Here is a 21,617-nt window from a genome sequence, read left to right as displayed (position 1 = left end):
CGGCAAATGAGACAGGCAGATGTCGCATTCAGAGGGGCACGTTAATTTCCATTTCTTTAGAATGGGTTTTTTTTTTTTTTTTTTTTTTTTTTTTTTGCGGTATGCGGGCCTCTCACTGCTGTGGCCTCTCCCGCCGCGGAGCACAGGCTCCGGACGCACAGGCTCAGCGGCCATGGCTCACGGGCCTAGCCGCTCCGCGGCATGTGGGATCCTCCCGGACCAGGGCACGAACCCGCGTCCCCCGCATCGGCAGGCGGACTCTCAACCACTGCGCCACCAGGGAAGCCCTAGAATGGGTTTTTACACCGAGAACCCCAAGTGCTGGGCTCTGCCACCGGAGCCCGACCTGCCTGCAGCCCTCGAAGCTTCCCGCTCACTCCAGGCCCACGGCGTCGGGACGCTGGCCCGCGCTCCTGCGCCCCTCCCCTCACCCCCTCCCCACGCTCCCCTGGACCCTCCCAGCGGGCCCTCCCCACTCCTCCCGGAGGACCCTCCCCCTGCCCCCGTGGACCCTCCTCACGGACTCGCCCCACTCTTCTCTCCCTCCTCGCCAGCCCGCAGACACTCACGGTGGGGGTCGCACAGACCCTGCAAAACGCGTGGATTTCGGCTGCTAACACGAGGCAGGCTCCGGCCACGCTTCAGGATGCGCGCGTGACGGCAGCGGCAAAACACGGGGCCGGATGAGGAGTGTGCGGACCCGCGCCACCTCCCCCCGCCGACCTTGACCCCGGCCCGGCCCCCGCCCCGTCCCGCCCCGCCCAGTCCTGGTTCCCCACTCGGCGCGGCGCCGTGCGTCGGTTCGGCGGCTCCACGGCCGCCCTACTCCGTACCGGGTTTTACAGGCTTCCGGAAGCCGCGCCTGCGTCGGGCGCCGCGGCCGACGTGCGGGCGCACGGCCGGCGTGCCTCGCCATTGGGCAGCCTCTGGTAGCCCCACTGCCGTGCACCGCCGCTATAGGCGGGTGCCGCCGTCAGTCACAGGCCCGGCGCCGGCCCGCGGCGCGCCGCGCGTGTCCCGCCCCTCGCCGCCGCTCGTCGCTCGCCGGCCGGCGGCCTCGCTCGGCCCTCAGCTCCGTGGCGGCGGCGGAAGGCGGCCCGGGCCCTCGCAGGCCCATGGCGGCGGCCGCGGCGCTCCCGGGCGCGGGCGGGCCTCCCGCGGGCGGCGGCGCCGGGGGCGGCGGGGGCGCGGGCGGCGGGTCCCCGCCGGGCGGCTGGGCCGTGGCGCGCCTCGAGGGCCGCGAGTTCGAGTACCTGATGAAGAAGCGCTCGGTGACCATCGGGCGCAACTCGTCGCAGGGCTCGGTGGACGTGAGCATGGGCCACTCGAGCTTCATCTCGCGGCGCCACCTCGAGATCTTCACGCCCCCGGGCGGCGGCGGCCATGGCGGGGCGGCCCCGGAGCCGTCGGCGCAGCCCGGGCCCGACGCGGGCGGCGACTTCTACCTGCGCTGCCTCGGCAAGAATGGCGTGTTCGTGGACGGCGTGTTCCAAAGGCGCGGGGCGCCGCCACTGCAGCTGCCGCGCGTGTGAGTGGGGCCCGGGCCGGGGAGGCGGGCGGGCGGGCGGGGGTGCGGCCTGGCCGGCGGGACCCGAACCCCGACCACGGCCTCTACCTCGACTCGGACCACCGACTCGCGATCCACGACCCCCTACCCCCACCTATGACCAGGAGGACCCAGATTTGGGTTCTGACCACCCCCCGGGATCTGCTGCCCCCATCTACAGGACGCAGCCCCAGGCCAGCGATCCCCGCCTGGACCTAGCCACGAGTAGGACACAGTCAGGACCCAGACTCGGAGCCCTATTCCGACTCCAAGCCCTTGTCCATCTTCCCAACCAGGACCTAGATCCCGACATCTGGGCTCGTTCTTCCTACGACCAGAACCAGACCCAGACCCTATCATGCTGGCCGGATCCCAGTCCATGACCCCAGTGTCCCGACCTCATCCACCGTACCCATGACCAGAACACAGACTACAATCCCTTCCCGGGACCCCCCATCCTCACCTATGCAAAGCTGGAGGCTCAGGCAGCTGTCCACGTGGGCTGAGGTTTTCTGGGGTACTCTGTGCGTTCTGGGAGTTCGCATATATTTTTCGTAACTAGCATGTAGGTAGTATGGAATAGAAATGTAAAATTCTGGTTGGTGGAACTGCCGAAAACAAAAATCTGTGTCTTCTTAACTGATGTTGGGTTATCTGTTACTTTCTGTTTTACACGTTTTCAGTAGTGTATTATTTAAAGCGTGTGTTTTTTTAAGCTGCAAGGACTTTTTTTTTCTTTGTGTTTTTTGTAGCCTAAAAATTGAAAGCTCTTGAAACATGATGGATTTTTAAGTCTGTGTTCAGAACCTTAAAATTTTGGAAAACTAGATACTTTCAACATAATTTTTTTTAAAAGAGTCAATTATTTAGAAATTTTTAGAAGGTGTCATAGAGTATAATTAAGCGAGCTTCTTGAGGAACTGTCAATTCTGCTGCAAAGCAGTTCAGCTTGGTTCTATGGTTTTGTGAAGTTGTCATTTAGTCTGCTTGAAAAACAAATTTGCTCTCTAGGAAAAGCTAGTTATTCCTCAGGGGCTTTCTAGATTATTCCAAGTAGAACCTTTCTCCACAAACTGGAATTTTTGACTGCTTTCAGTTGTTGGAGATGGTGATAAGAGCTCTTGCTTTTTTTTTATTTCTTCACTTTTGTATGTGGGTGCTGTGTTAACTGCTTAGCCTGAAAAGCTGCACCAGCTAGTTCCTTAAATCTTGATGGGAGCATTTCAAAGAATGTTATTTTTCAAACCAGAACGCTGTTTGTGTGTATTTGTACTACAGATTGCATAAAATCGATAGTAGGGAGCTGATGGCAGCTTTTTAATTTGATGGTTTGTTGATTACAAATAACTTGGCATCACAGCAAAGGGCATTATATTTTTACTCTGAAAACTTTGAGGTTTTTAAAGAAAATTGTGTTATTACCATTCAGCCAAAACCATTTGCGTTGACATACCAAACATGGAAATAAATTGATTTTTCTGCGAGGGAGCAGAATTCAGACTTTTGAGGAGTGGAGTGAGGCTTTCAGAGGAGATGAGTAAGAAAGGGCGATCGGGGGACTTCCCTGGTAGTCCAGGGGTTAAGACTCCATGCTTCCAATGCAGGGGGTGCGGATTTGATCCCGGGGAGCTAAGTTCCCACGTGCCACATGGCAGGACCCCAAAAAAGAAAACCAACAACAACTAAAAACAAAACAAAAATAAAAAATAAAAATAAAATCTTTTTTAAAAAAGTGATGGGTAGATGCGGGCTCTCTGGCCTTCATCTCCAGCTAGTGCACAGTGAAGAGTCCCTGGGCCACCAAGGCTACCACCAGCCCTGGACTTCTGGGCCTGGGAACCTCTGCCCATACTGACAGAGGGGAGTGGTTTTTTTCATGGAAGGGGTTTCGGCATTTTTACAGTGTGAGATGAGTGGATAACTGTTAGGATTTTGCAGCATCTCCCTTTTTGTAAGGCATTGTTTCCAAGTTGTTGGTGTAGGGTGATCATAGATACAGGTTATAAGAAAAAAACTGTGTAAAGACGCTTGGTGCTAGCTAAATGCAGAGAAATTGTTTTAAAAATCTTTTTCTTGAAATTAAACTCAGTTTTATGTTCCAAGTTCTTTTTAACATTAAAAAAATTAAATTGTGAAAGTTTAAAAGCAAATGTAACTTAGAGTGATTACGCAGAGGTTGAATTTTTATTTTTTGGCCACGCCCAAGGCACGTGGGATCTTAGTTCCCTGACCAGGGGTTGAACCCACGCCCCCTGCAGTGGAAGTGCAGAGTCTTAACCACTGGACCACCAGGGAAGTCCCCAGAGGTTAATAAGTATTCTTACTGTTTGTTTCATACTTGCTTACTGAATTGAAAAATCACTGAGGAGTTTTAAAAATATGACAGCCTATGGTTGGTATCTTATTTGAATAACAATGACTTTATTCCAACTTTAAAATGAACTTAACTTTTGTAAGTTAGTGTTAAAAGTTTATATACAGAGAACTTGGAAGAGTATATAAACACTTTAGGCTTAAAGTATGGTTCACTATTTTATTAAAATACTAAAGTATTAATTTGGGAGGAATAGAGGAAAATGAGGAGTGTGATCCTGTATGTTGGTGTCGTGAGTATTTTAAATGGTTTGGGTAAGATCTGAGTACAAGCACCTTCTCCATGGTGGTTGGTAAGTTCCATGCCTAGTGAGGACCGGCGCGTGAGTGTGTATGTTGGGGGTGGGGGGGGTGGGTTTGAGCTGAATATGTACAAGAGTGGCAGTGTGTGGTTTTCCAGAAAACAAGTGATTTCCAAAAATCCTTGGTTTTTGGCCAAGTATGCAGGGCTGCGTGTACAGATGCAGTTTTTTCCTCCCCAGGAGTGTCTGACTTGTTGGAGGTTCAGGTGTTATTGGGACTGGGAGCGGGGGAACGTGGTCTGTGGAGTGGTCTAGGTGGGGGAGCCCTGGGCCACCTGGGCCGGGCTCCTGAAGTGGGCAGGTAGAGTGACCTTGCAAGTGTGGCTGGGCCAGCATCCTGGCACTGGAGAGAGAGAATTCAGGCTGGAAAGGACTTTGGGGATAGGTTTGTGGAGCATGATGTTTGCCTGGGCCTGGTGGGGGAGCATTTTCACAGTGGTCAGCGAGAGAATGAAGAATGTTCTCTTTGAGAACAGGGTCCTTGTTTGTCTAAGGACCTGATCTGGCACCTGAGTGAGCAGTAAAGTGTTTTAGGAAGATCTGTTGGGCAGGAATGTCTGGTTTTGCTGCTGTTGCTCTTCTTATGGCCATGGTAGCAAACTAAGCATAATTTATAAAGAAAAATAAACAACTCTTTAACAGTTGTTTATACTTTGAAATGTCAAGTGAATTTGATGTATTTTTCGATCAGTAAGATCCTAAATATCTAATAGCCGAGCATAAATAGAACAAGTTGAATTTACTATTGCCCAAAGATATTTAACATGCAGAACTGCAGTTGTGTTTATTTAGAAAGTGACCCTGTTTCTATGCTGAATTAACTGCCTATCGGTTTGTGATACAGCAAACCTCCTCTTTCTTATGTGGCATGTTTTAACTTGCAGATGAAGTTTGGTAATGTCACACTTGAAGACTTTCTCACTAAATCACATGTAGCATCCTCTAAGGTGAGGACAGGAGAAAGCTAAGCAGACAGTGGCTTCTGGAGCTTCGCAGGTGAGGACTCCAAGAAGAGAACTGAAGGATCTCACAGTGACTTGGTCCTGCTTAGATAATAGGGATTGGGCAGAACCAAGTTTCCCAGAGAATACCAGTACCAGGAAGAAGGAAATAAGCGGAGTGACAAGAGAGGAGAGCCTCGGGAAAAGGACTGACCTGCATTGTCACCCTCCATGGGAAGCCATGGGCTTGATGATTAGGATGTTTTGGAGGATGAGGAAGGAGATGGGGTGTGGGACTCCCAGGTAAAGAGAGAGAGGAGGGCGTGGGGGTGTAAGAAGTGTTTGTAGGGAGGGGGTGGATATTCTGAGGAGGGCAGAGGCGATATTAGGGTTAGAAGGAGTAGAAACCATGTGGATCACCAGGGTGAAGTGGGTGGGGGAACCACTGAGAGATGTAGCTTAGGCCCAAAGAATGGACACAGATGAGGTGTGGAGGATAGAGTTCCCAGTAGGAGATGATAAAATGAGGGTGTCTTTTAAAAAATTTTTTATTGGGGTATAATTGATTTACAATGTTTTGTTAGTTTCAGCAAAGTGAACCTGTTATACAATTACATATATCTACTCTTTCTTAGATTCTTTTCCTAATATAAGCTATTATAGAATATTGAGTAAGGGTTTCCTGTGCTATACAGTAGGTCGTTATTAGTTATGTATTTTATATATAGTAGTGTGTATGTGTCAATCTCAGTCTTCCAATTTATCCCTCCCCTACTCTTACACCCCCTCCCCCACCATAACCATAAGTTTATTTTCTACATCTGTAACTCTGTCTAGGTTTTGTAGATAAGTTCATTTGTAGCTTTTTTAAGATTCCACATGTAAGCAATATCATATGATATTTGTCTGACTTACTTCGCTCAGTATGAGACTCTCTGGGTACATCCATGTTGCTGCAAATGGCATTATTTTGTTCTTTTATGGCTGAGTAATAGTCCATTGTACCACATCTTCTTTATCCATTCCTCTGTTGATGGACATTTAGATTGCTTCCATGTCCTGACTATTGTGAGTAGTGCTGCAGTGAACACTGGGGTGCATGTATCTTTTCGAATTATGGTTTCCTCCGGATATATGCCCAGGAGTGGGATTCCTGGCTCATATGGTAGCTCTGTTTTCAGTTTTTTAAGGAACCTCCATACTGTTCTCCATAGTGGCTGTACCAGTTTGCATTCCCACCAAAATGAGGGTGTCTTCTTCTTTTATTTATTTATTTAAGGCTGTGTTGGGTCTTTGTTGCTGTGCGTGGACTTTCTCTAGTTTTGTAGAGCGGGAGCTACTCTTTGTTGTGGTGTGTGGACTTCTCATTGTGGTGGCTTCTCTTGTGGAGCATGGGCTCTAGGCGCATGGGCTTCAGTAGTTGTGGCACATGGGCTTCAGTAGTTGTGGCACATGGGCTTCAGTAGTTGTGGTGCATGGGCTTAGTTGCTCCATGGCATGTGGGATCTTCCCAGACCAGGGCTCGAACCTGTGTCCCCTACGTTGGCAGGCGGATTCTTAACCACTTCGCCACCAGGGAAGTCCCGAGGGTGTCTTCTTAGGTCTTCTTAGAAGACCTAAGCAGAGCCACTAGTGAGGTCTGGCATGTTTTTTTGTTTCAGGGCTGCAGGGTTGGCTGAAACACCTTCATTTTATGACCTGAGACTCTGACCAGCTTGTAGGGAGAGCTAAGATCTGGGGTCTAGGATGGCTGGAGTCCAGGACCCAGAAGTGGGCGACATGTAATGGCAGATCCATAGCAGAGGAGCGGAGGTGCTTTACATTTCAGAAAGTGCTCAGTTTACAAATTAATTGCTTTTAATGACCACTATGTATTTCTTTTAAAAGCTACAATATATATTCATTTGGTAAATTGAGATACATTTTTATTATCACTGATTTGTAGACATTGGGAACACAGTACAGCTATTTTAGCATAATTGTTACTTTACTAAGTTAAAAATAACCCAATAACCAGCTTACTTGTACTTTACCTTGTGTTTAGTAGTTCTTCTAGTGGTAAAGCTCAGTCTATTCATTTTAATGTTTACTTAAGGAATAGTTTAAGATGGTTAGATTTAAAACAATTTTAATTTCTAAGAGTTTGAGAACAAGCCTATATGGTGGGCCCTGTCACCTGTAGTGGTTATTTGTGTGCCAGCTAACTGTATCAGGAGAAGGCAAGGGTGGGCTCTGGGGCTGGACAGACCGGAGTCAAATTCCAGCCCTGCGGCTTAACCTGTCTGAGTTTTAGTTCCCTCACTTTTAACAGGGATAATAACTGACATTGTGTGGCACAATTAGTACCATGCCTGTGCCCTTGCCCTTGCTAGACATCAGGGGCTGCTTGTATTTTATCTATCACAGTGTCCTGGTGTGGAGGGGCCTATGGAGATCTAACGTGACAGAAAATATGACATGGGGGTAAAAATGTCCTCAGGGGGCCAGCACTCTCCAGCTTGCTGATAGCTCCACACACATGCACACGTGTGTGCAGTAAATTGATCAAGAGCCTCTGGGAGTAGTGAGTGAAGCTTGAAATTTCTTCAGCCGGGAGAAGTTGTCTTTTCCCTGCCAGGACCTGAGGATAAAGCCAGGCCATGGGACGTGGATGGTGTCGTCCAGCACGCCAGGCCACGAGAGGTCTGTCTGGGGGTGCCTTCTCTCCCAGAGCCTCCGTTCTGGTTCTCTTCCACTCCAGTATGTCGGCTTCGCCACAAACCTTCCCCATTTCAGGGGGAAAGAAAAAGTGCCTCTCTGCCTTGGGGGTAAAGTCAGGAAAAGGAACTGGTTAAAAGTCATGTCCTGTTTGCCGTCTGATTTGAAGGATTCTTGTTCATTAACGCCATTGGCCAAACTCATTTTGTAAATGAAGGATGGCTTCTCTGTCCAGTCAAAGAACTTTGCAATTTACAGTATACTGTTTTTCTTTTTAAAGCTGCCTTTTTATTGAAGTGTAATGAACCACGTACACTTTTTTAAAGAAATTATTTCTCACTTATTTATTTAGTTGCGCCAGGTGTTAGTTGCGCCAGGTGGGCCCCTTAGTTGTGGCTTGCCGGCTCCCTACTTGTGGCAGGCGGCCTCCTTAGTTGCAGCATGCAAACTCTTAGTTGTGGCATGCATGTGGGATCTAGTTCCCTGACCAAGGGTCGAACCCGGGCCCCCTGCATTGAGAGCGCGACGTCTTAATCCACTGCGCCACCAGGGAAGTCCCACAAACCACGTTTACTTTTTAAATTTTATTTATTTATTTATGTACGAATGTATGTATGTATGTTTGTCTGTGTTGGGTCTTCGTTGCTTTGCGCAGCCTTTCTCTAGTTGCAGTGAGCGGGGGCTACTCTGTTGCGGTGTGCGGGCTTCTCATTGCAGTGGCTTCTCTTATTGCGGGGCGCGGGCTCGAGGCGCGCAGGCTTCAGTAGTTGCAACATGCAGGCTCTAGAGCGCAGGCTCAGTAGTTGTGGCACACAGGCTTAGTTGCTCCGCGGCATGTGGGATCTGCCCGGACCAGGGCTTGAACCCATGTTCCCTGCATTGGCAGGTGGATTCTTAACCACTTTGCCACCAGGGAAGTTCCCACATATACTTTTGAAACTTGGGCCATGGTCTCTTTCTTAGAGGCAGTGAGGACCTGAAGCTGGGCTCCCCTGCAGGCCTCGAATGTCAGCCATGTGCTTTTCAGACATTCAAAGTGCTGTGGACCCCCTACGAGGGGTAGGTCATGGAGCCCGTTCTTGGGACTAGCCTGTCAGCAACACTTTCTGCTGTCAAGCTGGGTGAGGCAAAACGTTCCCTCTTCATCACCTTGTGCTGGAACTTGTCTTCTTGTTTGACTTTCTCCCCTGCTGGTCCTCCAAGGTGGGGACCAGGTCCTATATGTTTTTGTACCCCCTGGTTTTGGCACAGATCCATCATCACTTGGTACATATATAATATACATGTGCAGGGACTTCCCTGCAGTCCAGTGCTTTAAGACTTCACCTTCCAATGAGGGGGTGCAGGTTCAGTCCTTGGTCAGGGAGCTAAGATCCCACATGCCTCACGGCCAAAAAACCAAAACATAAAACAGAAGCAATATTGTAACATTCAATAAAGACTTTAAAAATGGTCCACATCAAAAAAAATCTTAAAAAAAAATAACATACATGTGCCTGTTGGCTACTGATTTAGGACATTACTGTTACTTGAATAGTCTCAGATGTTGATCATTTAGTGACAGGATTCTAGTCAGGTATGGCTCCCCCATTTATGGTCCCCTGTTTATCAGCAGGTCTCATCTAGATACACAGTTGCAGAAGCATAGCATAGCTTCATGCATAATTGGTGGAAATATTCCACAAGATGAGGCAACAGCCTCAGTAACAGTAGCAAGTTTTTCCACTGTGAAAATTCAACGATTCTTGTTTTGCTGAGGAGAAAGGTTTTTTTTGTGTTTTAAATGAAGAAAAGAGGATTTCTAAAATAAGGAAGCTTTTAACTGAAGCAATTAGCATTTTGGATAGTATTCTTATCTGTTTAACATTTTTGTGTAGCTCATGTTTTCTTTTATGTCTGGGTTTTGGAGAGTTTACAATATCTTAACGATAATACAGTAAGTCAGCTCCCACACTTCTGGTCCTAGTTGTTTTTTTTAAAAATAAATTTGTTTTTGGCTGTGTTGGGTCTTCGTTGCTGTGCGCGGGCTTTCTCTAGTTGCGGCAAGCGGGGGCTACTCTTCGTTGCAGTGTGCAGGCTTCTTGTTACAGTGGCTTCTCTTGTTGTGGAGCACCAGCTCTAGGCGTGTGGGCTCAGTAGTTGTGCCTCACGGGCTCTAGAACGCAGGCTCAGTAGTTGTGGTGCATGGGCTTAGTTGCTCCACAGCATGTGGGATCTTCCTGGAGCAGGGCTCGAAGACCGTGTCCCCTGCATTGGCAGGTGGATTCTTTTTTTTTTTTTTTTTTTTTTTTTTTGCGGTACGCGGGCCTCTCACTGCTGTGGCCTCTCCCGCTGCAGAGCACAGGCTCCAGACACTCAGGCCCAGCAGCCATGGCTCACGGGCCCAGCCGCTCCGCGGCATGTGGGATCTTCCTGGACCGGGGCACGAACCCACGTCCCCTGCATCTGCAGGCGGACTCTCAACCACTGCGCCACCACGGAAGCCCCTGGCAGGTGGATTCTTAACCACTGTGCCACCAGGGAAATCCCTGGTCCTAGTTTATAATGAGGATTTTTTGAATTTGCTAATGAAACACAGTACACCAGGGCACATTGAAGTCGGCACACATTGCCATTTCTGTGATTTGAAGCAGCTTGAGCACCATGACAAAGTGTTACTGCCATCATCCCAGGAAATGGCTGCAGGGAGATTAGAAAGCACCTCGTAGGAAGCTGCCTTTCCTATCATGCCTCAGTTTCTGGAGTAATGTTTGGTGCCCTGCTGAGAATTCCATAGGGATTTTAGATATTATTTGGCTTTTGCTGCAGTTTGTCATTTGCAGAGTGCTTCTGTATCTTATCCAGTGAAAGGTATCAGAGTACAACAGTGGTTCTCACTAGGGTACCCTTCCCTTCCTCAGGATATTTGGCAATCTCTGGAGACATGTTAGGTTGGTACAGTTGGGAGGGGGTGTGACTGGCATCTAGTGGGCTGGGGCCAGGGATGCTGCCAAAAATAATGCGATACACAGGACAGCCCCCCCACAACAGAGGATGATCCTGCCCCAAGCATCAGTGGTAGGACGGTGGAGACCCCTGGAGCACAGTGATCTTAGCAGTCAGTAACAGTGGGATGTTATTCTTAGCCCCATAGATGGTGAATTTTAATAACTTACAAATGGTACCTATTTAAAACCTTTAAGGTACCAAAGCATTTGTTTCTAATTCAGTGGCAGGTGCCTTTCTGAAACGAAGCCTGAGGTGGAGAGGCCTGACATAGAATCATTCTCTTTGCATCTTTGGAAGGACACTCACAGGAAGCGATCCTAAATCTTAACCTGGGTTGTAAGAAGTTTGGCCTTAGTACTTTAGGGAGTAGCCTGATGTTCTCCCCCTTGGAATATGTGCGCTCAGCCATATCCAATGGCTTTAGTTAGGTTGGTCAAATTACTTTACAAGCATTTACGGTTAATGAGAAGAACATTGAGTTGTCTTAGTGGAGTTGTTCCAGTTTTTTGTGGTCTTGGTTCTCCTGGAAAATGAACTGATGGTGTGAGGGAGTGTGAATTAGTGTCACTATAACCACACTGTGAAGACTGCTGTCAGATGCCGTTTTCTCATAGTATTTAGTCACTAGTAATCGGCAGTATGAAACTCATCTTTTGACTCTTGAACAGATGTGATACAGAAAACCATAAGCAAGTAGACTGGAGGCTGTTGTGTTTTTCTGGTCTTTTTCAGACTGTAATAGCATTTTGAGTGCATAAGTGATGTATTAAAAATACTGTGTTTTTGCCACTTCTAAACTTTTGGAGGATGTTAGGTTTATGAGCATCAGTTTTACAGCTGTTTGAGCTGGGTGGAGGAAGATGTTGTTTAAATGTAAACTGTCCATTCTGGTTTCTCCTTGAGTCTTGTGTTCCCACTTTGCCTAGTCTCCTTCTGGACTTGCCTTGGCACTCAAGTGTTCTGTGGGCTGGGCTTGTTCATCCTCGGGTTGTACACTTACTGGGACTGTGGCCTGTGACCTTCAGTGACCTTGAGTAGTGCCAGGAACATGATAAGGACTCAAGTGTCTGTTGGTGAATTTGTTTGTAGGCTGCAAGGTTTGTGTTTGATAGATACTGCACCAAAGGAAACAGTTTAGTACAGTTACAAATAAAATTAAATTCACTCTTTGATTCTACAATTTGCTGCACTTGTCTTCTTGTTTATATTGATGGTGGACCAACCTAAGTGGCCTTTTTGGTTTTGTATATATGGTTTGTTTTTTTGTTTGTTTGTTTGTTTTTGCGGTACGCGGGCCTCTCACTGTTGTGGCCTCTCCTGTTGCGGAGAACAGGCTCTGGACACGCAGGCTCAGTGGCCATGGCTCACGGGCCCAGCCACTCCACAGCATGTGGGATCTTCCCAGACCGGGGCACGAACCCGTGTCCCCTGCATCGGCAGGCAGACTCTCAACCACTGCACCACCAGGGAAGCCCTGTATATATGTTTTTTAAAGTTAAAGTTGATTGATACATGGAGGGGGTCAGGGGAAGCCTGGATACATGTGGACAGAATTTCCTGTAGTTGAATAAAAATAAAAATGTCCTTGATGATGTGCATTGATCATATAACTGTTGTCATGCTGCAGGGTAACTTCTGTAGACCTGTTCCAGGAGCAAGTCAGACCATGCAGTTTTCTTTTCTTCAGTGTTGTTCCATGCTAGACAAGGTGGATCTAGTCTTGCCTACATTCCTGCAAATATGTCTTCACTTCGCCCACAGAGCAGGTGCATAGATCCTGGCTCCTGTGGCCTCATGCCTTAGGCTGGAGGCGGGCCAGGCTCCTAGTGGTTCTTCTGGCTTAGGACTTTTGCAGAGGTCTGGGGAGATCCTTCTGGGATTGCCCAGTCCAGAGCATGTCCTTGTCCTAATGAGGTGGTCCAACTCTAACCCCCACTCCTGCCCCACCTCTGAAAGTTATACTTTATTTTCCATTGATCTTTTATTTTGTTCTCTCTTAAAAGTTGTGTTTCAGAGTGTTCATTTTCTTGTTGATGCAAATTTATGTTAGTCACAGTTTTGAAAAATATCTAGTTCTTTATAACATTCTGTGGGTTCCTAGTAACCAGGCATTCAATGTTTAGGGTTTCTTTTCCTGTGTATCTCTAATGGGAAGAGCTTTACTTTTATAAATAATTTTTTAAAATATTTATTTATTTATTTCTTGGTCTTAGTTGTGGCACAAAGGATCTTTGTTGCCAGGTGTGAGATCTTTGTTGCAGCACACAGGATCTTTTAGTTGCAGGCACACAGGATCTTCTAGTTGCGGCATGCGGGATCTAGTTCCCTGACCAGGGATGGAACCTGGGCCCCCTGCATTGGTAGAGCAGAGTCTTAACCACTGGACCACCAGGGAAGTCCCTATAAATAATTGTTAAAGGGGTTTTAGTATTTTGGGAATGACGATTATTTGGCTGCTTTTCTTTGTGACTGGCTTGTATACTTATGCCATTATTTGTTAAAGTAGTGCGCCAAGCCTTGGTTATAGTTGTTGGAGGACACCTCATGCTGTTGGAACAGCATCCTGGCTTGGCTGCAGATTAACTTTGGGCATCTGACCAAGCCTCTGTGAGTCATTACATTGTCTGTAGGTTGAGGTGGAGCTCAACTGAGAAAGCTGGTTGAGCATCCCTCACCTCCTGGTGTCCAGTAACCCTAGCTAGCTCTGGATCAGCCTAGGTCTCCTTTCTGTTCTTTGGAGGGCAGCTTTCCAGGGGCTTCACTTAAGAATCACATCCCAGAGGTTGCTTGTTATTCCCCTCTCGGTGTTATTCTCCACAAACCTCTCCATGTAGGAAAGGTTGAGGGTGGGCTGAGAATGACTAAGGCAGGCACTGTATGCTCATCAGGCTACTGAAACACTGTCATAATGTCACTTTGGCCAAGGGAAGGCAAGAGCCCCTCTCCCTGTGGCTGAGCTATTTAATCTCTTAACCTCAGGGTCCTCTTCTGTAAACATGGATATTACTGAATCAACTTCATGGGGTTGTTGTATGGATTGCCTTTGCCTGACGCAGGAGAGTTGCTGAATGAATATTAATATTTGTTCTCTAAAGAATACATCTTAAATTTCTTGTCTCAAGTATTTTGGTTGGAGAGTTTAATCCATTTACATTTAAAGTAATTACTGATAAGGAAGGACTCTGCCATTTTGCTATTTGTTTTCTTTTCTATGTCTTAGAGTTTTTTGGTTCCTCATTTCCTCCCTAACTGCCTTCTTTTATGTTCAGTTGATTTTTTTGTAGTCAACTGTTTTGATTATCTTTTCATTTCCTTTTGAGTGTATTTTTAAGATATTTTCTTTATGGTTACCATGTGGGTTACATTAAATATCCTAAATTTAAAACAGTCTATTTTGAATTGATATCAACTTCAAAAACAAAAACTCTGCTCCTATACAGTTCCTCTTTCTCCCTTTTATGTTTTGTCACAAATTACATCTTCATACATATGTGCCAAATAACATGGATTTTTTTTTTGCATTTTGCGTTTTGCAGGATCTTAGTTCCCTGACCAGGCATTGAACCCGGGGCCACAGCAGTGAAAGTGCTGAGTCCTAACCTGGACTGCCAGGGAACTCCCAGATTTATAATTATTTTTATGCATTTGTTTTTTGAATCCTGTAGGAAAGTGGAGTTACAAACCATAGTCACAATACTAATTTTTATTATTTTCTCACGTGTTTATTTCACTGGCAATCTCTTTTTCTTCGTATGACTTTGAGTCACTGTTTACTGGTCTTTCATTTCAACCTGAAGGACACCCTCTAACCTTTCTTGTAGGGCAGGTCTAGTGTTAACATACTCCCTCAACTTTTGTTTATTGAGGAATGTCTTAATTTCTCCCTTGTTTTTGAAGGACAGTTTTGCCAGATATAATTCTTGGTAGGTGGACAGGTTTTTTGTTGTTGTTTGTTTGTTTTGTTTTTTAAGGACTTTAAGTGTCATCCAACTGTCTTCTGGCCTCTGTGGTCTCTGATAAGAAATCAGCTGTTAACCTTACTGAGAGTGCTTGTATGTAACATGTTACTTCTCTCTTGCTACTTTCAAGATTGTTTCTTTGTCTTTTGATGGTTTAATTATAATGTTTCAATCTGGGACCTCTGAGTTTACCCTACTTGGACTTTGTTGAGTGTTTTGGATTTCTAGGTTCATGTCTTTTCATCGGATTTGGGACATTTTCTGCCATGATTTTTTTTCAAATATTCTTTCTGTCTTTTTCCCTCTTCCTTTGGGACTCCCAAAATGTGTATGTTGGTCTGCTTGTTGATATCAGTCCCATGAGTCCTTTGGGCTGTGTTCAGTCTTTTTTCTTTCTGCTCCTCAGACTTGATCATTTCAGGGGTCCTATCTTTTAAGTTTGCTGATTCATTCTTCTACCTGCTTAAATATACTGTTGGACCCCTGTAGTGAATTTTTTCAGTTACTATACTTTTACCAGGCTTTGTTGTGTTCCTTCTTATACTTTGTATTCTTTGTTTTTTCTTTTTCTTTTTTTTTTTTTTTTTTTTGGCGGTACCCGGGCCTCTCACTGCTGTGGCCTCTCCCATTACGGAGCAGAGGCTCTGGATGCGCAGGCTCAGCAGCCATGGCTCACGGGCCCAGCCGCTCTGTGGCATGTGGGAATCTTCCCAGACCAGGGCACAAACCTGAATCTCCTACATTGGCAGGTGGACTCTCAACCACTGTGCCACCAGGGAAGCCCTGCACTGTTACTTTTGAATATCCTAATTTCCCAGGAAAACTCTCCCTAGCTTTTGCCTTAGGCAGTGTATTGTGTATTTGGACTGTAATCTTTCACCTTAGGCTCTGGGGCAGATTTGATTTGCAGTGTTTTCAAGCTTTTTCAGCCTGAGTTCTGAGGTAGGCAAAACACAGGTGCCTGTGTCAGTTGTTCAGGTAGCCCTCAGATGGGTTGGAACAGACATATGCAACAAATTGTCCCAAGATATGCTCTGCTCCCTAGAACCAGGGAAACAGTCCCACATTGTCAACCCAGTCTGCTTCACTTTAAGACCATTTATGCTTTAAGACCAAGTCTGCTGCTGCCCTGCAGAGGGGATGGACAGGGGTAGCAAATTCTAAAACTTTCCTACCTTCCAGTACCTCTTTATCAATTCAGCACTTAGTGGTTACAGATTTCTGACTGCTTTGCAGGTTTTTCCACAAATTGGTTCTGACAGTTTCTGCTTGTTTTTCTGTGTGTGTGTTGTGGGGAACAAGAGCTTGGAGCTTCCTACTGAGCCATTTTGCTGATGTCACTCTGATTGATTAGTTCTTTCCAGTGAAATTTTTAGTTCTTTTAATTCTCATTTTTCACTGAGTATGAAATAGTCCAGTTGTTTTCCTTGGATTTAGAGATATGACAATATTTGAATAAAATAAAACTTATTGTCTCATTTTTTAAAAAGTGAAATAGAGTGTGACAAAATTTTTAAATTACCTTGAGTGTAAAATGACACGAAAATCACACTCATTCATTTCCAATAAGTCTGTCTTGGCTATTCTTAGTAACTTGTTAGGGTCTATACTTTGAATCAGAAGATATGAAATTTCTTCAGGAGTCTTAATACTGTGTGAAGTTGATTCATTTTCTTTAAAATCCCTTAGAAAAAACTTAAGATCATAATAGTGATTTTGTTAAAGAAATGTTTCTTAGTACCTGCAGGATGTTTTGTATAAAGTAAGAAATAATTTTGCATTTAAGTTACTACAAATGTTTTCAAATGTTGCCATGTGTAGGCCAGTGGGAACGGGTGAAGTTCTTACACATAGATGGTACCGAGGATGGAATAGAGGCTGTGGGGCACCGACCTGCAGCTTCTGCTCTCATTTGCTCTGTGAGTTCTGTTGAGTTGATTCTTATCCCTATTCCAGTTGAGAGTTGAGGCTTGGAGGTATTAACCCAAAGTTGCATAGCTTGGAAATGGCAGAGCTGAGATTCGAACCCACATCCAGTTTTCTTGCCAGTGTTTTAAAGCACTAAGCTTTACTCAAGGCCAAGAAAAAGCCATTGACTGGAAGATGGGAAACTCTACAGGTCAATCTAAAATTGGGTTTTTTTTTTTTAAACCAATAAGATGTTTATTCAATTTATTTATTTTTGTTCTTTTTTTAAAAAAAATTTGAACTATAGTTGGTTGACAGTGCTGTTAGTTTCTGATGTATAGCAAAGTGGTTGATATATATATATATATGTACTTTTTCAGATTCTTTTCCATTATAGGGTATCATAAGATACTGAATCTAGTTCCCTGTGCCATGCAGTTGGACCTTGTTATTCATATATAGTACTGTGTGTCTGTTAATCCCAAGCTCCTAATTTATCCCTCCCCAACCCTTTTCCCCTTTGGTAACCATGTTTGTTCTTTTTTTTTTTTTCTTTCATAAGTTTGTTCTTTATGTCTGTGAGTCTATTTTGTGAATAAGTTCATTTGCGTAATTTTTTAGATTCCACATATAAGTGTTACGATATTTGTCTTTCTCTGACTTACTTCACTTAGTATGATAATCTCTAGGTCCATCCGTGTTGCTGTAAACGGCCAGATTTCATTCTTTTTATGGCTGAGTAATATTCCATTGTATATGTATACAACATCTTCTTTATCCATTCATCTGTTAGTGGTTGCTTCCATGTCTTGGCTATTGTAAATAGTGCTGCAATGAACATTGGGCTGCATGTATCATTTTGAATTAGAGTTTTCTCCAGATATATGCCCTGTAGGATCCAGAGTGGGATTGCCAGATAATATGGTAACTCTATTTTCAGTTTTTTAAGGAACCTCCATACTGTTCTTCATAGTGGCTGCACCGATATACATTCCCACCAACAGTGTAGGAGGGTTGCCTTTTCTCCACACCCTCTCCATCATTTATCATTTGTAGACTTTTTTTTTTTAATATATTTTTTGATTGCGTTTGGTCTTCGTGGCTGTGCGTGGGCTTTCTCTAATGGCGACAAGTGGGGGCTGCTCTTTGTTGTGGTGTGTGGGCTTCTCATTGCAGTGGCTTCTCTTTGTCGCAGAGCACAGGCTCTAGGCACGCGGGTTGCAGTAGTTGTGGCACGCAGGCTCAGTAGTTATGGCACACGGGCTCTAGAGCCCAGGCTCAGTAGTTGTGGCACACGGGCTTAGATGCTCTGCGGCATGTGGGATCTTCCCGGACCAGAGCTCAAACCTGTGTCCCCTGCATTGGCAGGTGGATTCTTAACCACTGCGCCACCATGGAAGTCCATTTGTAGACTTTTTGTTGATGGCCATTCTGACTGGTGTGAGGTAATACCTCATTGTAGTTTTGATTTGCATTTCTCTAATAATAAAATAAGCTTTTTAATAGCACTGATTTCTCTCATTTATTTTTTGCATTTAGATATGTAAATTACTCATGGCCAGGGAAATACCATATAGTCATTAAAGTGTGTTTATTCACATAGAAAGGAAGTCTCGTATTCAGCAGGAAAAGTTAAAGAACAAGCGTGTGTAGTGTAATTCCATCGGTTAGAAATGTTAAGTGTATGTGTGTGGCATACTTGATGCATATCTGCATTTAAAACAGCATTAAGATGGTAAGAATGCTTATCTTCAAATGGGCATCATGGGTTGACATTTCTGTTTTCCTTTTTAAAAAAATTACTGTAATGAGCATATGTTTCTGTTTAATAAGAAACTTGCATCTAAAAGTTGACTACTCTGATTTAGATTAATGTGTTCTTTAGGCATATTAGTTATTCATATTCTGCAGCAAGTGAATTGCACTCCCTGTGGCTTCTAGACCTGCCTTGTGACTATGAAGTGGCCTGTGTTTGTCATATAATAGGCTGAAGAGCTGTGATGATATAGGTGAATGTTTGCTTATTTTGTAATACTCTTGACATGGAAGAACATTTAGTCTCGCTTTTAAATGCTGTGTGTGTCTTGTTCCTGGAATAGGCTGTGTCCACAGATTGTGGCATCTGTGCCCATCAGTAGATGATGTCACTGCTTGTCAGCTCTTAGGAATGAGTATTTTAAAAATAATCTCCAATTCTCAGCGATGTGAGGATTGCCCTCCTGCCCTAAAGGAGGAATAGGAAGTAACGTGAAGTCAGTTATTGGCATAAATGTTACACGGCCCCCTCGTGCTGAAATTTCTATGTTCTGTTTGCGTTGCCTTCATAGGGCAGTCTGATGGGAATTTTATTCTTTAGATCTAACTATCTGATTGCTAGCAAGGAAAATCCAATTCATCAAAAATAAATTGTTTATTTGTTGGGCTTGTGTTAAAGTTTTTATCTGTGGACATAGGCAAAGAAAGCTTTCTTTTCCTTTTCATTTTGAAAGGAAAGAGGGATTACTTTTCCTGATTCTGCCCCAGACCATCCTGTCTGTTGTTGGCATCTGTACTTTGGACAGTTCAAGGTCACTCTTCTCTTTCTGTGTAGTTAACTGTGCCTTTTTAGATGTCTGGGTACCTGCCCTTTCTCTGGTTGGGGTGGGCCCAGGGGGCTTCAGATGAGGAGCAAAACAGGGGCAGGGCCTCAGGGCACCTCCAGTTTAGAGAGGTCAGTACTTTTTTTTTCTTGAACACTGATGCTCAAGCCTCACCCCTAGAAACTCTGATTTAGTTAGCCTGGACTGGAGCTTGAGCATGGGCAGTTTTATTAATTAATCAATTAATGATTAATTAATTTTTGGCTGCTTTGGGTCTTCGTTGCTGCACGCGGGCTTCCTCTAGTTGCGGTGAGTGGGGGCTACTCCTCATTGGTGGTGCACGGGCCTCTCACCACCGTGGCTTCTCCCGTTGCAGAGCACGGGCTCCAGGCACACGGGCCTCAGCAGCTGTGGCTCGTGGGCTCCAGAGCACAGGCTCAGTAGTTGTGGCGCAGTCATTCCGCAGCATGTGGGGTACTCCCGGACCAGGGATGGAACCCGTGTCGCCTGCATTGGCAGGCAGATTCCCAGCCACTGCGCCACCAGGGAAGTCCCCAGTACTTTAAACTATAGTAAATGTTGCCTCTCTCTGATCTCAAGTCTCTCCCTCACAATAAACAAGAATCCACGAGGAAACTCCTTGGCTTTTCGAGGGCCCAGCAGTTGAGCTTCTTCAGGCAGGGCTATGATGTGAGGGCCAAGAAGATGTGGCCCTGCCTTGGTGGGACGGAGCATGTGGGGACAGGGAGGCTGGGGGTAGTTGGAGTAAGGCACAGTCTAGAAAGCTGCGTATGTGGACTGATGGGCATGGGGCCTGAGGCTAGGGAGTACTCTGCCTGCCCAGGAGTTTGTCCTTCGTCAACCAGGGAGCTCTTGTGGTCTGAGCAGAAGAACGATCATAACTACACGGCGGTGGGGTGGGGGTGGGGGTGGGGGATTAGGGTTAGGTGCTGCACTTGAGAAGAGGGGGGCTGGAGATGGATGTGGAGCCAGGCCTAGGATTTGCTGCTCGTGACTAGACAGAAGCTAGCAGGGCCTTAAAAAGATCCTTGCACAGACCTGTGGGGCAGGAAAATCTTTTGGAATTCCGAATGCTTTGGGATTGTAGAAGGGTGACCCAGTGCTTATGTATAAATCAGCTCCTGGGATCTCCTGCAAAGGCTGGGCAGTGCTACCCCTCAGTCATATCCTGTTTCTGCAGAGAAACATGTACCTTCCTGTTTTCAGATCAGGCTTTGTGGCCAAATGAATAACAAAAAAAACAGACTTTGGTGATTTCAGAATTATGGATGAGGGATTTTGTACCCATGGAAGTGTATTTCTCTCTCATTTTATTTTTTTATTTTAATTTATTTTTTGTGGTGGTGGGGGCTGCATTGGGTCTTTGTTGCAGTGCGCGGGCTTCTCATTGCCACGGCTTCTCTTGTTGTGGAGCATGGGCTCTAGGGAATAGGGCTTCAGTGGTTGTGGCGCACAGGCTTAGTGGCTCCGTGGCATGTGGAATCTTCCCAGACCAGGACTCGAACCCATGTCCCCTGCATTGGCAGGTGGATTCTTAACCACTGCGCCACCAGGGAAGTCCCTCTCGCTCATTTAAAAAATATGAATTTACTATGGCTCTTGTTTTTGTAGTGTTTGATGGCCAGCATTCCAGCATTACCTCTGCATTCCAGGCAGCAGGGTGAGCACTTCCTGGAGTCCCAGGCACTTCCTGTGCATTTTCTTGCTTAGCACTGGAATTCATGGCTCTACCTGACTGCAAGAGCATGTGGGTAAGCTGACAACTGTTGGTGCTCTTGCAAGGAGGGAGGGAGCAGAGATATTGTGTGGTGCAGCTCGCAGGAGTGAGGAAAGTGTGGGCATCAGGCAGACAGACCTCTAGGCTCTAGTTAATGGTTCTTGCTGCTGCCATTGACTAGTCTGAGCACATGGGAGACAGAGCAGGTGCTAAGCCCTGTCCAAGAGGATACACAGATCTTTTGGCTTACGTATATATATGCCCTTTATGTTTTTCCTTCTGGCATTAATGTTCTAGTCTGGTGTTTTTTCTGGTATTGTCCTATAGTTTTCACTGTCCTTTCTTTGTTCTGTGTATTTCTTGTCCCGGGCCCCCTTTGACCTACGGAGTGCTGGAATTCAAGCTGGTTGAAGCAGAAGCTCCACTATGGAGGAGGAGGGACTGAGGTGGTCTCAGATGCTTCTCAGGGCCTGTGATGTCTCCATTCCCCACTGTCTCCTGTGTCTTTCTCGGTGGTGATGTCCTTAGACTCTTCCTGCTTTCCCGTGGACCTGAATTTCCTCCTGGCTGAAGGGAGGGGAAAGAT

General features: G+C 45.8%; 1 protein-coding gene and 1 non-coding gene across 3 annotated transcripts in view; one reads left to right on the top strand and one right to left on the bottom strand.

Moving 5' to 3' along the window:
* Positions 1–1,115: 1,115 nt before the first annotated feature.
* The window catches only part of FOXK2 (forkhead box K2), a 70,492-nt gene continuing 49,990 nt past the window's right edge, over positions 1,116–21,617 (top strand). Inside the window, exon 1 of one of the 2 annotated variants that reach the window (XM_059046917.2) lies at positions 1,116–1,528. In XM_059046917.2, coding sequence (XP_058902900.1) covers positions 1,116–1,528 — 413 coding nt within the window. The remainder of the gene's footprint in view (positions 1,529–21,617) is intronic. The other variant, XM_059046918.2, reaches the window with a different exon arrangement.
* Positions 13,170–13,242, bottom strand: TRNAG-ACC (transfer RNA glycine (anticodon ACC)). The gene has a single exon. It is a non-coding gene; the product is annotated as a tRNA-Gly (tRNA).

The sequence above is a fragment of the Kogia breviceps genome, chromosome 19 (genome assembly GCF_026419965.1).
Source record: "Kogia breviceps isolate mKogBre1 chromosome 19, mKogBre1 haplotype 1, whole genome shotgun sequence".
NCBI classification, from domain to species: Eukaryota; Metazoa; Chordata; class Mammalia; order Artiodactyla; family Physeteridae; genus Kogia; species Kogia breviceps.
Note: the sequence above shows the minus strand (reverse complement) of the source record. Positions and strands in the feature narration are given on the sequence as shown.